Source organism: Vulpes vulpes, chromosome 16 (assembly GCF_048418805.1).
Source record: "Vulpes vulpes isolate BD-2025 chromosome 16, VulVul3, whole genome shotgun sequence".
Lineage (NCBI taxonomy): Eukaryota > Metazoa > Chordata > Mammalia > Carnivora > Canidae > Vulpes > Vulpes vulpes.
In genome coordinates, this window is record NC_132795.1 from 73,228,716 (window position 1) to 73,242,791 (window position 14,076).

The window sequence follows — 14,076 nt, forward strand, 5'->3', positions numbered from 1 at the left end:
TGTAAGTCTTAAAAAAAAAAAAAAAAAGAATCCCTCTGATCAGAGCTGAACAGCTGGCTCTACTTTAACTCCCTGGTAACTCAGCTTTGAAAGTTACCTTTCAGTGGGTCACAGGATCACGTAGAAAGCTACTGTTGGTAACTCAAAGCCCTTACAGGTTCATACCCCATTCCTCTGAGGGACATCAATTGCTTACCAGGTGGGAAAGCAAGGTCGCGAGATAAGTGTAAATCTTCCAAACAGAAGATTGGGGCAGAAGGTAGTTTCTGAGTTTTTGAATCCAGTTTGTCACATGTTCAGTTACACTGAATCTTTTTCAGAAAGGAAATAAAAAGCTTTACTTCTGGATTCTTACTTAGAAATGGATTATTCAGTTATATTATACTAAAAATGTTAAATTTTGCCCCAGGTGGCCAAAGAAAATAATCAAATTCTAAAATTGAAAATACTCAAGCTAAAGGATTTATTAAGGAAAAAATAGAAATAATTTGGAATTTCTGTGGTCCATATGTAATTAGAATTTGTTTAGGATTGAAGACCACTTTTTGAAAATTAGATTCAGTTTTAATATAATTTCGCATTGCACATTATCAATTTGCTTCCTTATGCTTTACTAGAAAACTAAAAGATTAGTAATAATGTCTAATTCCACTAATAGATTGTGTTTTGTTTTGTTTTTGTGGTTATTTAGGAGGGGGCAGTTCTTGTAATACACTGTATCCTTGTGAGTAAGGTGACTGCTATCTGTGAGTTAGAATCACATTCTTTTTATTAATGTGATTGTAGTTCTTTTCACATTCTAGAATAGATTCATTCTGATACCTAATAAGGTAAAAATTCTAGCTTGTTATAAAGCACACCTGTTAAAGAAATATTTCTTTTCTTCAATTTTAACAGATCTACCAAAAGTTTTAAACCTTCATTTATTAAATTCGGGAACAAAAGATGTACCAATAACAGTAAGTTTTTATCTGTTTTCTCCTAATTTATATATTCTTTGTTTTTAAACTTACAACAGAGTTAAAAATAATTAAACTCTTACTCTAAAGGATTCTGTTTTATGGTGGCCTAGTGACACTTCAGTTCTAAATGTTATGTGAAAACCTAGCCTGCCTGTAACCAACAGATTTTAAGGATGAGAGGGAAAGTAGGTGATCTTCCCCAAGCTAAGTCTGAACCAAAGTCCCTGAGTTTCTTCTTTAGGCAGAATCATATAAGGGGCTTATGGATTCTAATAAATCCTAGGGTGTGTACCAGGTACAAAGAAAAATGGATTATAAGGATTCCATCAGGTTTAGTTTTTAGATGTTAAATATGGATAAAGTAAAAAGAAAGGGGAAAATAAGTTCAGTTGAATTGGGAAGAGAAATAATAAAGCAGAGATATGGTAGGTAATGTTAGAATGCTGTTAATATTTGTCAAAGGGACCCCTTCTAATTGGCAGCTATTATACATACTAGATAGCAGACCATAGACTAGGATCTTCTCTTCCTTTCACACATGCACATAGAACAAGTGACTTCTATGCCTTTCAGTGGAATTGGGAAGCCATTACACAGTTTTAGGGGAAAAAGAGAGAGAGAGATCCAAATTTTGGTTTGGCCCACAACTTTACCTCCTGGCAAAGTCCCCAAGAAACGTACATAGGGAATAATGGAAAAAGGCAGTACATTTTTATTATAACCTGTGATGTCAGAAGCCAAAATTCAGAGAATTCTAATAAAATGAAATACATCAAATGGGCATAAGACTTAAAGGACCTTTGTCCATCCATGGTCAAATCCAGAGTTTACTGCCAGCTAGTGGAGTAGACCAAAGAGAAGAGAGTTTACAAACCCTAAATGAGGGTTTATGACAAGAGATGGTCATCCCAGGTAACCATATTAATGTATGATAACAGTACTCACTGATCATAGTCCAGGCAGTGTCCTGCCATCTGACCTAGTATTTTTTCCTGCTAGGTAGAAGAACTGAGGGGATGGGACCTGATAGAGAACTTCCCCCACTCCACAGTGGGCTGTGAAACTGCCTCAGTTAGAGTTCCTGCCTGTCCACTATTGCAGGCTGACAGACCTGTGACGCAGTTGCCTGGGCCTGCTGTGATCACAGGAAGATGGCTTCCTCAAGGGTCCTCAAGGGTTGGGACTGCACCACAGATGACGAGGAACAGTTCTTTTGACCTGGCCACCTTGATGCCATTGAAACAAAACACAAAAGCAGTAAACAGCAGCATTATGTCCCTTATTTTTGTTATTTTTCTTCTTAAATAGCAAGTATAGTGCATATATTTTTATATGCTTGCTTTTAAAAATATATTCTTTTTTGTTTTTTTTGATTCAGTGACTTGATTTTTTTTATTTATTTATTTTTATTTTTATTTTTTTTAATTTTTTATTTATTTATGATAGTCACAGAGAGAGAGAGAGAGGCAGAGACACAGGCGGAGGGAGAAGCAGGCTCCATGCACCGGGAGCCTGATGTGGGATTCGATCCCGGGTCTCCAGGATCGCGCCCTGGGCCAAAGGCAGGCGCCAAACCGCTGCGCCACCCAGGGATCCCGATTTTTTTTTTTTTTTTTAATTCAGTTTTTGGAAAGATTGTCCTCAGAGTCCCTATGGAATGCCACTATCAACATGTTCTCCAATAATGACCTTTTACATAACAAAATATTCAATGAATGTTTCTGTTCTACGATTTTTTGTAATTCCTATTTATAGCAGTAATTAATTACATCTTTCTAAATACATAAGGCGGATTGTTACTTTATTGAGGGGTTAGTGACTGGTTTTGGTTCTTTAACTATATTGACATTTTCACAAGTCTATAGAAAAATGAACAAAATAAGAATAGTATAAATGTGAGTTGTACGTATGTTAATATGAACACCCTTTCTAGATAAGGACTGTTATGCAATAATACACTTGTTTTCTTTGTTTGATGTTAAAATATCTATTGTCTTATAAAGGTGGTAGATAACTCTGTTGTTATCTTTGTCTTCCAGTAGAATGATTTGTGAAGTATTCTCTCTTCTTCAATTTTTGGGAAGAGTTTGTGAAGGATTAGTGTTAACTCCTCTTAAATGTTTGGTAGAATTCACCGATGAAGTCTCTGGGCCAGGGTTTCTCTTTGTGGGAAGTTGTGAAATTCATTTTCTTAAGGCCTTTTCAGATTTTGTTTCTTCTTGCCTAAGTTTCCGTGGCTTATGTCTTCCTAAGGATTATGTCATTGTGTCTCAAGTTCCTAATTGGTTAGCATACCAGTGTTCATAGCATTCCCTTACAATTCTTTTGTCCCTATGAAGTAGATAGTAACATCTATTTTTTCATTCTCGATTTTAGTAATTTAGTCATTCTTGATTTTAGTAATTTAGTCTTCTCTGTATTTAAAACGTGGTTTTGGTCAGTCTAGTTAAGGTTGTCAATTTTGTTGATTTTAAAATAGCTAATTTTTTGTTTTGTTAATTTTCCCTATTTGCCATTAAAACATCCTTTATGTGATGAATAAAGATGGTAAGAGGTAGGAGATTCCCTCCTTGATTCCTTGCCACCATCACCCTCACATTTGCAAAGTAAAAAATTAGAAAACCTGTTAGTTAGACTTCCCTCCCCAGCCATAAACACAACACACGTTTTAGATTTTCCCTAAAATGAAACGCAAAGGTCTCAGTATCGCTGTTCCAGGTTAACATTTTAAAATCTTTCTTTATCCAGAATTGTGATTCTTTATGTTCAGAATTCTCTGGGTTAGTTTATCCAAGTTTTCTCCCTAATAGAGTATTATTCCTTCTGCTAGATTAGTTTAGATTGCTTTGGCTGCAACTTATTACCTTCTTTGAACTTTTTGATGCTGATTTATTCTTTGCCCCAGTTGGCCACATACAGCACATGTACTGTATCAATGGTTAGTGTACCACTCTTCCCAGCCCTTTTTCTCTCTGGTAAGCTCAAGTATTTTCTCCACTGGGAAAGCATCTCATAGCACAGCTTCCTGGCAGCACATTTGGAGATCCCTCTGGCTGAGGAGAGCAGCTCTTTGGCTGTAGGGCAGACACTGGCTGTCGTTGATGGATCACCCGGCTATTGCCTCAGTTCAAGATGTCAGATAATTTTTATTTTTGTGTGTTCTCCATGCTGTTTGTCCATGACTGGTTTCTTCTGTCTGTGGGACACCGTGGCACAATGCAGGGTCGTTAGAAGAACTTTAATGTTGGGCAGACTTCATTCCTGCAGTTACTTCCCCAAATGGAAGAATTGAGAGACTTGATGAAAAAAATGCTTTTACTTAGCCCAAGCAATCTTTCTAACTTTTTACATACAATGAACGGGCCAAAACAAATGTCTTTTTCAATAAACATTTTCTTTAAAATGAAATTATCAATTAATCATAAAAATATGAAAAAATACCATAGTATTCAATTTACTTATAACTTAGAAGGAAAGAGTCCCATGTTCCGCCTTTAAGGATACATGATAAGTCAACATTTTTGTTCTTACTCTGGGTCAGGTTCTTTACACGGATTACTTTATTTAATACAGCAGTCCTATATAACATACACAGGTTCTAGTTTTTCAAAGAAGGAAAATGAATCAAAGCTTTTTTTTTTTTTTTGAAGCGACTTCTTCAACTGTAAAAACTCAAGTTACTTGAAAGTGTATGTTAGTATATAATGATATCAATTGAATCTTTACAGATATATCATTTTAATTTCATATTCAGTATTTCTACTAAAAACATTGATCTGTAATATTTGTCTGTATATCTGCATCTGTAGGTACCTGTGCTTGTATTTTTTCTAATGTCCAGAGCCTACACTCTACCAGTGTTTTGGTAGTTTTGTCTTATTTCCTCATTCATTCTTCCTTTATTCACCCAGTAAATATCTAATGAACGTCAACTCTAAGCCAGCTTCTATACTAGGTACTGAGAACACAGTGGTAAATCAGACAACCAGGGTTTCTGCCCCTATTGAGCTCACCGTTTAGCTTGGGAGACTGATGACAAGTATACAACATAATTGTAAATTGAACCAAGTTCTAACAAAAAAGAAACAGAATGTATGTGTGTGGGGGAGGGAGGTGGTTTAGTTAGGGTTGTCTCTGAGAAGCCGATGTTTGAGGTAATAACTGAAGAGTTAGAAGTTGGGCCCACAGCAGAAACAGCTTTGGATGTCATGGGAAACAAGTAATAAGGGTTGAGTGTAAAAGGTGAGGGCCCACGAGTTCATCATGGCTTTCTGAGCTTTGAGAGGTATTTAGATTTTATTATAAGTGCAACAGCAAATTCTAGAATTTTAAGCAAGGGAGTAAGATCATCTGATTTATGTGTCGTAAAAGTCATAGTAGCTACTTTGTGGAAAGTGCCCTACAGTGAGTTGGAAATCTGTTGCACTGGTCCATTTGAGATAATGTTTGTTAGCTTAGACTTCTTACTGTATTGCCCAAGGACAAATGCATCTACTGTGGAAACAGAGTTTTAAGAGAGCTTCCTAAGGTTTTTTTTTCCCTCTATTTTTCTGCATAATATACCACACATAGAGACTGACATTTTTAGAAGTGCCCCTACCTCTGTCCATTTCACAAATACGTAACATCTTAGGATAAACTAGGTGTTACTAGAAGCTGAAGGGTTTTTTAATTCCCCTTCCAGGAATCCAGAGTATCCTCATCTTTCTAGATATGGGAGTCCTAAAGCAAGTGGCTCAAAATAAGAGTTTCTCACCTGTGAATGGACAAAATGCCCAGGTTCAAGCCTCCCTGACATTGTAGTGCAACTTTGAGAATATGATTTTCTGCACCACATAAAAAAGCAGTGTGATATAAATGATGGAACAAATTTGCTTGAGATATCTTAAGAGGAACATAAGTACAACGTTTCCTTGCTGATTGATGAGTAAAAATCATAGATAGATAGATAGATAGATAGATAGATAGATAGATAGATAGATAGATAGATAGATAATCTCAGTTTTGCCACTATCATCTTCATATGAGCTTTAGTGAATTTGTGTACCTATTGTTAAAAATACAATTGTTACTTGCTGAAAGGTTATTTTCCTTGCTTGTTCAGATGTTTTTGTAAATAGTTTCAGAATGTCCTGGGCCTTTGAATCTGAATTGAGAGTTACTGAGCATAGTTGTGTATGAATATCATGAGAAAAGGCTAGAACTATATTTAGAACATGTGCAAGCTGCCTTTCCTGGGAATCTTGCCATATTTTTTTCCACTTCTCAATTATCTTTAGTAAGCAACAGTTAGTGATTAATAGTAAAACAGATTGTTAGTGTAAATATGCTTAATACAAGTTAATGATCATCTATTATTTTTTCTTTAAAGCCACCAGAATGAGCCAACTATTTAAGTGTTTTATTTGTTTGCCTTTGTTTTTGTTTCCTTGAAAAATGGATTTTAGGGTTCCCTGGATGGCTCAGCGGTTTAGTGTCTGCCTTCGGCTCAGGGCGTGATCCTGGAGTCCCGGGATTGAGTCCCACATCGGGCTCCCTGCATGGAGCCTGCTTCTCCCTCTGCCTATGTCTCTGCCTCTCTCTCTCTCTTTCTCTGTGTCTCATGAATAAATAAAATCTTTAAAAAAAAAAAAAAAGGATTTTAACTGATTTAGGCTTGTAGTTTTTTTTCCAATGATAATAAGTGAACAATTGAGATCATTCATATGGAACATAAGTCAGTTGAATATTTGTTTACTATTGGTATAATACATATATATAATGGCAATAATACTGAATATAAAAAATGTCCTGTAATAAGGAAATCCTTAAAGTAATATATTTCATGTGAGAAAAATATTTTTCATCAGGTGTTCTAAGATCTTACTACTTAACAGTGAGCGTATTTTTAAATTTTTTTATTTAAATTCAGTTTAATTAACATTAGTTTCAGAGCTAGAGTTTAGTGATTGATCAGTTGCATTTAATATCCAGTACTCACTACATGAAATGCTCTCCTTAATGCCCATCACCCTGTTACCCCATCCCTCCACCCATCTCCCCTCCAGCAATCCTCAGTTTCCTATAGGTAAGAATCTCTTATGGTTTGCCTCCTTTTCTGTTTTCATCTTATTTTATTTTTCCTTCCCTTCCTCTAGGTTCACCTGTTTTATTTCTTAAATTCCACATATGAGTGAGATCATATGGTCTTTGTCTTTCTCTGACTGACTTATTTCTCTTAGCATAATACCCTCTAGTTCCATCCACATCGTTGCAAATGGCAAGATTTCATTCTTTTTGATGGCTGGGTAGTATTCCATTTTATATATACATATATATATATATACACATACATACATACATACATACACACCACATCTTCTTTATCCATTCATCTGTCAGTGGACATCTGGGCTCTTTCCATACTTTGGCTATTGTGGACTTTGCTGCTCTGAACATTGGAGTGTGTGTATACCTTAGAACCACTATATGTGTATCCTCAGATAAATGACTAGTAGTGCAATTGCTGGATCATAGGGTAGCTCTAATTTAACTTTTTGAGGAACCTCCATACTGTTTTCCAGAGTGACTGCACCAGTTTGCATTCCCACAAACAGCTTACAGTGACTATATTTTAACAAAATACCATTGCTTAGTTGTTTCTAATATGGTATTGTGCAGGCTAATAACGCTCAAAAAGTGTTATGGTTGTTACTACTGAACTGCCACTTTAAGCATGTTTGAAAATGGTCAGGATTCCATTGCTGCTTTGTCATGTTCAGTAGAGCATGTGGAAGTCCTCTGCAAACTACAGAACTTCTTCTGATCATCTCTCTAACAAATGACCTCAGGATGAAAATGGCTCATTTGAAAAAAGAACAAAATTAATAAAATCACAATACTTTGTAGATAGATAGAATCTTACAAAATACCTAATCCAATCTCCCTAGTGAGAGGCAGGAAAAATAAGGCCCAGAGTAAGACAGCTTACTCAAACTGACACTTCTAGTTAAATAGTTAATATCCTTTTGTTGCATGAAGGATCACTGTGGCACTCATATTTACTTCTGTGCTGCCTTCCTTTCATTTGGAAGAAGCATTAGTGTAGTAGTATAGTATATGAAACCTTTCCATTTTGTAGTTTATCTCACAGATCAAACTGCTTTGTTTTATTGTTAAAAATAATAGACGTGCACACACAAGCTTCAAGGAATGAAGAAATTTGTATCTTAAATGATTGCTACTAACAGCAAGCTTATTGATAATGAATATATCAATATGAACAAATCCACTTGCAGCCCCAAGTAGAGATTCAAAAGCAAATGAGAAATTCAGAAGAAAGATAAAAGTTAAAATCCTGAGAGAGCCTAAGGCCAAGAGCTCAGGCTATTAAGATTTCCAGCTCAGAAAACTGCAGAACCATCCTTAGCACCATCATTTCAGACCCAATAAAGACTAACCACCAATGAAAAGGGAGGTGCCCTGCTGTCTGGTGTAAAAGCAGTATCCGTAATCACGTGTATAACCAGCTTTGTTCCCTCTGATCGCGAACACAATGCAAAATGAGCAGTTTTTATTCCTACTCTTCTCAGGTGCTTCTTCTGCCTTCATGCAACTGCCCCTTATTCAATTTAGTCAGATTCCACTTTTGTGGATCAACTGAAAGGGGGGGTAGGGAGCCGGGGAAAGAACTTGGGTGACCTGCAGGGATCTGACTGCGCTCATGTTAGCAGGCACACCTGGTAAGGGTCACAGAAGAGAACTGTGTTCTTTCTATGAGAAACATAAGGCTTTGACAATAATTTTATAAAGCCCCTGAAAATTCACCAAAAACCCTCAAAGTTTTTTTTTGTTTGTTTGTTTTTTAAGATTTTATTTACTTATTCATGAGAGATACAGAGAGGGGGGGCGGGGCAGAGACACAGGCAGAGGGAGAAGCAGGATCCATGCAGGGAGCTTGATGTGGGACTCGATCCCGGGACTCCAGGATCATGCCCTGGTCCAAAGATAGGCGCCAAACTGCTGAGCACCCAGGGATTCCGCCTAGAAGGGTTTTAAGACCGAAGTAAGATTCTAATTGAATTCTAAAGGAAGATTATTGATCAAGATTTGTGTACAATACCATGACTTCATTAATATATGTTTAGGCACTAGATGCCAAGTAAAGGGCCCAGACCCTGGACCAACTCAGAGCATCTGGTTTCCAGCCCCACCTCTTGGTGACTAGCTATTGAAATACCACTCCACATTGCAAGGTTCTCATCATCTGTAAAACAGGGAATCAGGTAGCGATCTTTAAGGTTCCTTCTGATGACAAATGCTTTGTGTCAGTAAGGATAATAAAAAAGTAACTGCACCTTAAAATGCATTTATTTTTCTGGCTTGCTCCAAAAATGTAAGCTTTTACTGTGTTTGTTATTAAAGGTTAATTTGTTGAATAGAAAGATTTTATTTTTTAAGTTTGAACTGTTCTGACCTCTCCATGCTAAAAAGCCCTTCAGTCCACACTACTCCTCAGGCCCACAGCTGCGAGCTTAGCCCTGCCTGGTGACAGCGGCATACCTCACTTGCACAGCCACATCCTAGAGACATAGAGAAAGCACCACCAAAAGTGGGATCTGCAAAACTGCTTTTGCAGTGGAGTGCCAGCTTCCAAATTCATGTTTATTCTTCTTATATCTTCATATAGTCAGGATATTACATTTGGTATTGTGAAGTTCTTTAAGAGGCACCCTATCACATCTCTTCCTCTCATATATGAATTGGGCACTTATTTAGAAAATAAATACCTTTATTTTCTGTTTTATGTATTCATACCCAGTGTCTACCCTGGTTTGTCTCCAGATTTTCATACTCACCTATCGTATACTTTTCTTCTGGCCATCATTTTATTTCATGAAGATATTCTAATGAAATTAATGTGAAGTGGTGTCAGCGTGGCTTATTCTATTTAAAGGGAGCACATAATCTTTTCCAATTTTGGTTCTGCTTTGCTTTTCCAGTACACTCTTCCAGTGTAATGTAACTGAACCATTAAACTAAAATAATGCTATATATATTGTTCTGTTTGCAGAGTGTTCGACCTACACCACAAAATGATGCTATAACGGTACACTTTAAACCAATTACATTAAAAGCTTCAGAAAGTAAATATACCAAGGTTGCAAGTATCAGTTTTGATGGTAAGTATTTAGCTTTCTCTCTCTGATGAAGTGATCTTATTTTGGTAAACTAGAAGGCATGTATATTGACATCTTAATATAGAAACATCATTTTACAGTCAGATTTTACATTACAACTTAGGTTTTTTTTTTTCATTTCTCTTTGAATTCCAATTAGTTAACATACAGTGTAATATTAGTTTCAGATGTACAGTGTAGTAATTCAACACTTCCATACAACACCCTGGGGTCATTTCAGCAAATGCACTCCTTAATCTCCATCACCTCTTTATAAACCATTACAAACTCTTATTTGATTGCTTCACAAAAGAAAATGCAAGTTCATAAACTGAAATTAGTATTAGCAAATACATTAGAATTGTAATTAAATTTTTGTGATCTGCGTTTTCACATATATAACTAGTAAGCTTTGCCTTATGTCATTTTTTGTAATTGAGTAATAATGTATTTGAATTTCAGAAGCATGTTTGAATTTGAGAATAGAAATAAAGTATTCTCCATAACAGTTTCATGTACTGGCTTTTTAAACAAGGCAGACAGTTCTGCCTAACCTAAAATAACCTTTATGATAGCATTGTCAAATTAGAGAACTGAAAAAAATTAACTATTATTTCAGACTTGTATATTATGTATTTTGACATTTGAAATGTTAACCCATGCTTTAACATATTTTAATTGCATATTTTTATTCAGTTTTGCCCACTTTACTAGAACATTTATTGAGTTTGCTATCACAAAGTTTTTAAAATAATGATTTAATGGCTGCTTAACTGTTTATATAATTATACTCAATGAGCACTGCCACTCAAATGGGGCTTTTCTCATAAGGGCTCTTGCAAGTGAGGAGCCCTGAAGCTTACGCTTTGGCTTTATGATGAAGCCACCTCTCTGCTCATAGCTCACATTTCACAGCCACACTCCTCATCAGAAGAGAGTGTTTGATCACTGTGACCTACCAAGTATATTACTCAGCCATTAGAAATGACAAATACACACCATTTGCTTCGACGTGGATGAAACTGGAGGGTATTGTGCTGAGTGAAATAAGGCAATTGGAAAAGGACAAACATTATATGGTCTCATTCATTTGGGGAATATAAAAAATAGTGAAAGGGAATAAAGGGGAAAGGAGAAAAAATGAGTGGGAAATATCAGAAAGGGAGACAGAACATGAGAGACTCCTAACTCTGGGAAACGAACAAGGGGTGGTAGAAAGGGAGGTGGGCGGGGGTGGGGGTGACTGGGTGACGGGCACTGAGGGGGGCACTGGATGGGATGAGCACTGGGTGTTATGCTATATGTTGGCAAATTGAACTCCAATAAAAAATAAATAAAAAGGAATACTGCAAGACTGTACAGTGTTTGCAACAGCATCTGCACTCTTTTACATGAAGAGTTCTGGGGAGGATCTGGAGCAGTGCACAGGCTGTGTGCCAAGCTTTAGTGTTCATCCTGTTTGAGATCGGAGAAAACTCCTGAAGAAATCAAGATTAAATATGTGTCATACTTTCATAACCCAGCTATCAAAAAATAGTATTGTAGAGGATTTTGATGCCACAGTTATTTCCAGATTTATGATAAATTGTCTTCTCTGTTGCTGGGATACTACAGTCACATCTACCAGTATCAGCATCAGCAAGTGCATTCTCTTCTCTTCTCTCACTGAGAGTAGGCAGTAGTAATTCCTGACACTGAGAACTGAGACCCTGAGAAGGATCCATCCTTCTGTTAAATCCAAGCAGTGGGGGAGTTGCACACCAGGAGCGGGTGTGCTATATAGTTCTCTCAAGCTCTTCTTCTCCAGTTCCTGATTCAACAACCTAGTGAATGTTTCCCTTCTTGAGATAAATGAGTGTCAGTATTGTTGGCTCTCTGAGGTCACAGATTCTAAAAAAAAGTCTTTCTTGGGGCACCTGGGAGGCTCAGTCAGTTAAGCATTCACTTTTGGCTCAGGTCATGATCCCAGGACCCACAAACCCCACATCAGGCTCCCTGCTCAGTGGGGATTCTGCTTCTCTCTCTCCTGATCTCCCTGATTGTGCTTTCTCTCTCTCTTTGACAAATAAATAAAATTACAAAAATAATAAAATTCTTTAAAAAAATAAATGTTTCTTAAATTGTGTAATATTAGTAAAAGGAAAAGTATCTTTTAAAGCAAATGCTACATTTCTTAAAAATGGTTTTTATTATCATGGGAAAATCCCTTGACCTTTCAACTCACACCTCTCCTTCCACCCCCCCTGTGCATAAGGGAATATTGTAAAGCCTCCTAAAATAATAAACCCAGTCATGGCTATACAGCAAGCAAAAAGAAATGGGGCTTAATGGGAGTTTTAAAAATCTGAAGTCACTATCTGCTTAGCCACATACTAGATGTCATACCATTTTCTTATTTTTCTTTTTTTTTCTGCTAAAGTTGAATAATGCACATTTGCAGAACTCACAGATAAATTCTCCTAACTAGAAGTGTTCCTGAAGTACCTTAAACAGCATAAAGTTAAAACAGCTTCTTTATTTGCTTTGAAAGGAACATCTGATGGGTATCCAGATTGGATCCAACCGAATCTATTTCTGTAATCACAGAGGGAATTATTCATAATTGCCACAAAATCTAAGGATTTTGCTTCATATCTGAGGACAGTATGATGGCAGGGAGGGCCTTATACTATGAGCTGGGGTTGGCTAATACAGGAAGTCCTAACTCATGACACCTGGCACTTCTTGTACAATGCTACTTTACTGATATTTATAACAAGAGTCTAGCATATAAGGAATGTTATTCTTAATATAGCTATAAACCAGTGGATCTCAATAGGAGCCAGTTTTGCCTCCCAGGCCAGGGTATATTTGGCAGTGTCCACAAACATTTTTGGTTGTCACATCTAGGGGCTGTTACTGCCGCCTAGCAAGCAGGTAGAGGCCTGTGATGCTGCTAAGCATTCTTCAATGCACAGGATGGACAGCCCCTGCACTCTAGAAAGATCTAACCTGGCCTAAAACGTTAATAGTGCCCAGGGTGAAAAGCTCTAGTGTAAGGAAAGCCACAGCTTAGGGCTAAAGGGAAGGAGCTCAAATCGAGTGTTTTTTCCTCTTATCTCCACTTGCTAATTCCTTATCTGTTTAATCCCATTACAGGAAAATTAAAATATTTTTCCCTTTTTGGATGAAAAATGTGATATTTGATGTAAAATGTTGTAGAAATCTCCTGTTTGCCAGTCTGAAAGCTCAACTTTGTTGTTAAAAGATTTTGTCAGTCTGCATCACGCTCATCCTCCTGTGAATAAACCCTGGTATCAAAAGCTGACAGAGATTATTATGTTTCCTTTTAGCATCAAAGGCAAGAAAACCATCTCAGTTTTCTGGGAAAATAACTGTTAAAGCAAAGGAAAAGAGTTATTCTAAACTCGAAATACCATATCAAGCGGAAGTTTTAGATGGGTAAGTTTCTCTTTAAAATAAGATTTATAGGGATCCCTGGGTGGCGCAGCGGTTTAGCGCCTGCCTTTGGCCCAGGGGGCGCTATCCTGGAGACCCAGGATCGAATCCCACATCGGGCTCCCAGTACATGGAGCCTGCTTCTCCCTCTGCCTGTGTCTCTGCCTCTCTCTTTCTCTCTCTGTGTGTATGACTATCATAAATAAATAAAATTTTAAAAAATAATAATAATAAGATTTATAACTTTTCACTAATCAGTAAATTCTGTTTTCCTGCTAATTGACCTTAGCAAAAGTAGTAGCCAAATTCACATAAGCTCCGTGAAAGTATTGTTGAAAAGAACAACTTTCTATATAAAGGAGAAAATTTTCCTGTTTTTACTTTTTTTGGAAGAAAAAGATAAATGGGATGGTATGATTTGGGCTTAAATGAAGTCTTAGTGATTCATTAATGCAATAGAAAAATGAAATAGTGATATTTAAATAATATTTAAATCATTGGAGCTATTTCCTTTCTGT

General features: G+C 36.7%; 1 protein-coding gene across 1 annotated transcript in view; it reads left to right on the forward strand.

Moving 5' to 3' along the window:
• TMEM131 (transmembrane protein 131) overlaps window positions 1-14,076 on the forward strand; it is a 229,943-nt gene that overhangs the window by 159,243 nt on the left and 56,624 nt on the right. Inside the window, exons 11-13 of the mRNA XM_072742147.1 lie at window positions 898-959; window positions 10,015-10,123; window positions 13,453-13,561. Of these exons, the coding sequence (XP_072598248.1) occupies window positions 898-959; window positions 10,015-10,123; window positions 13,453-13,561 (280 nt within the window). The remainder of the gene's footprint in view (window positions 1-897; window positions 960-10,014; window positions 10,124-13,452; window positions 13,562-14,076) is intronic.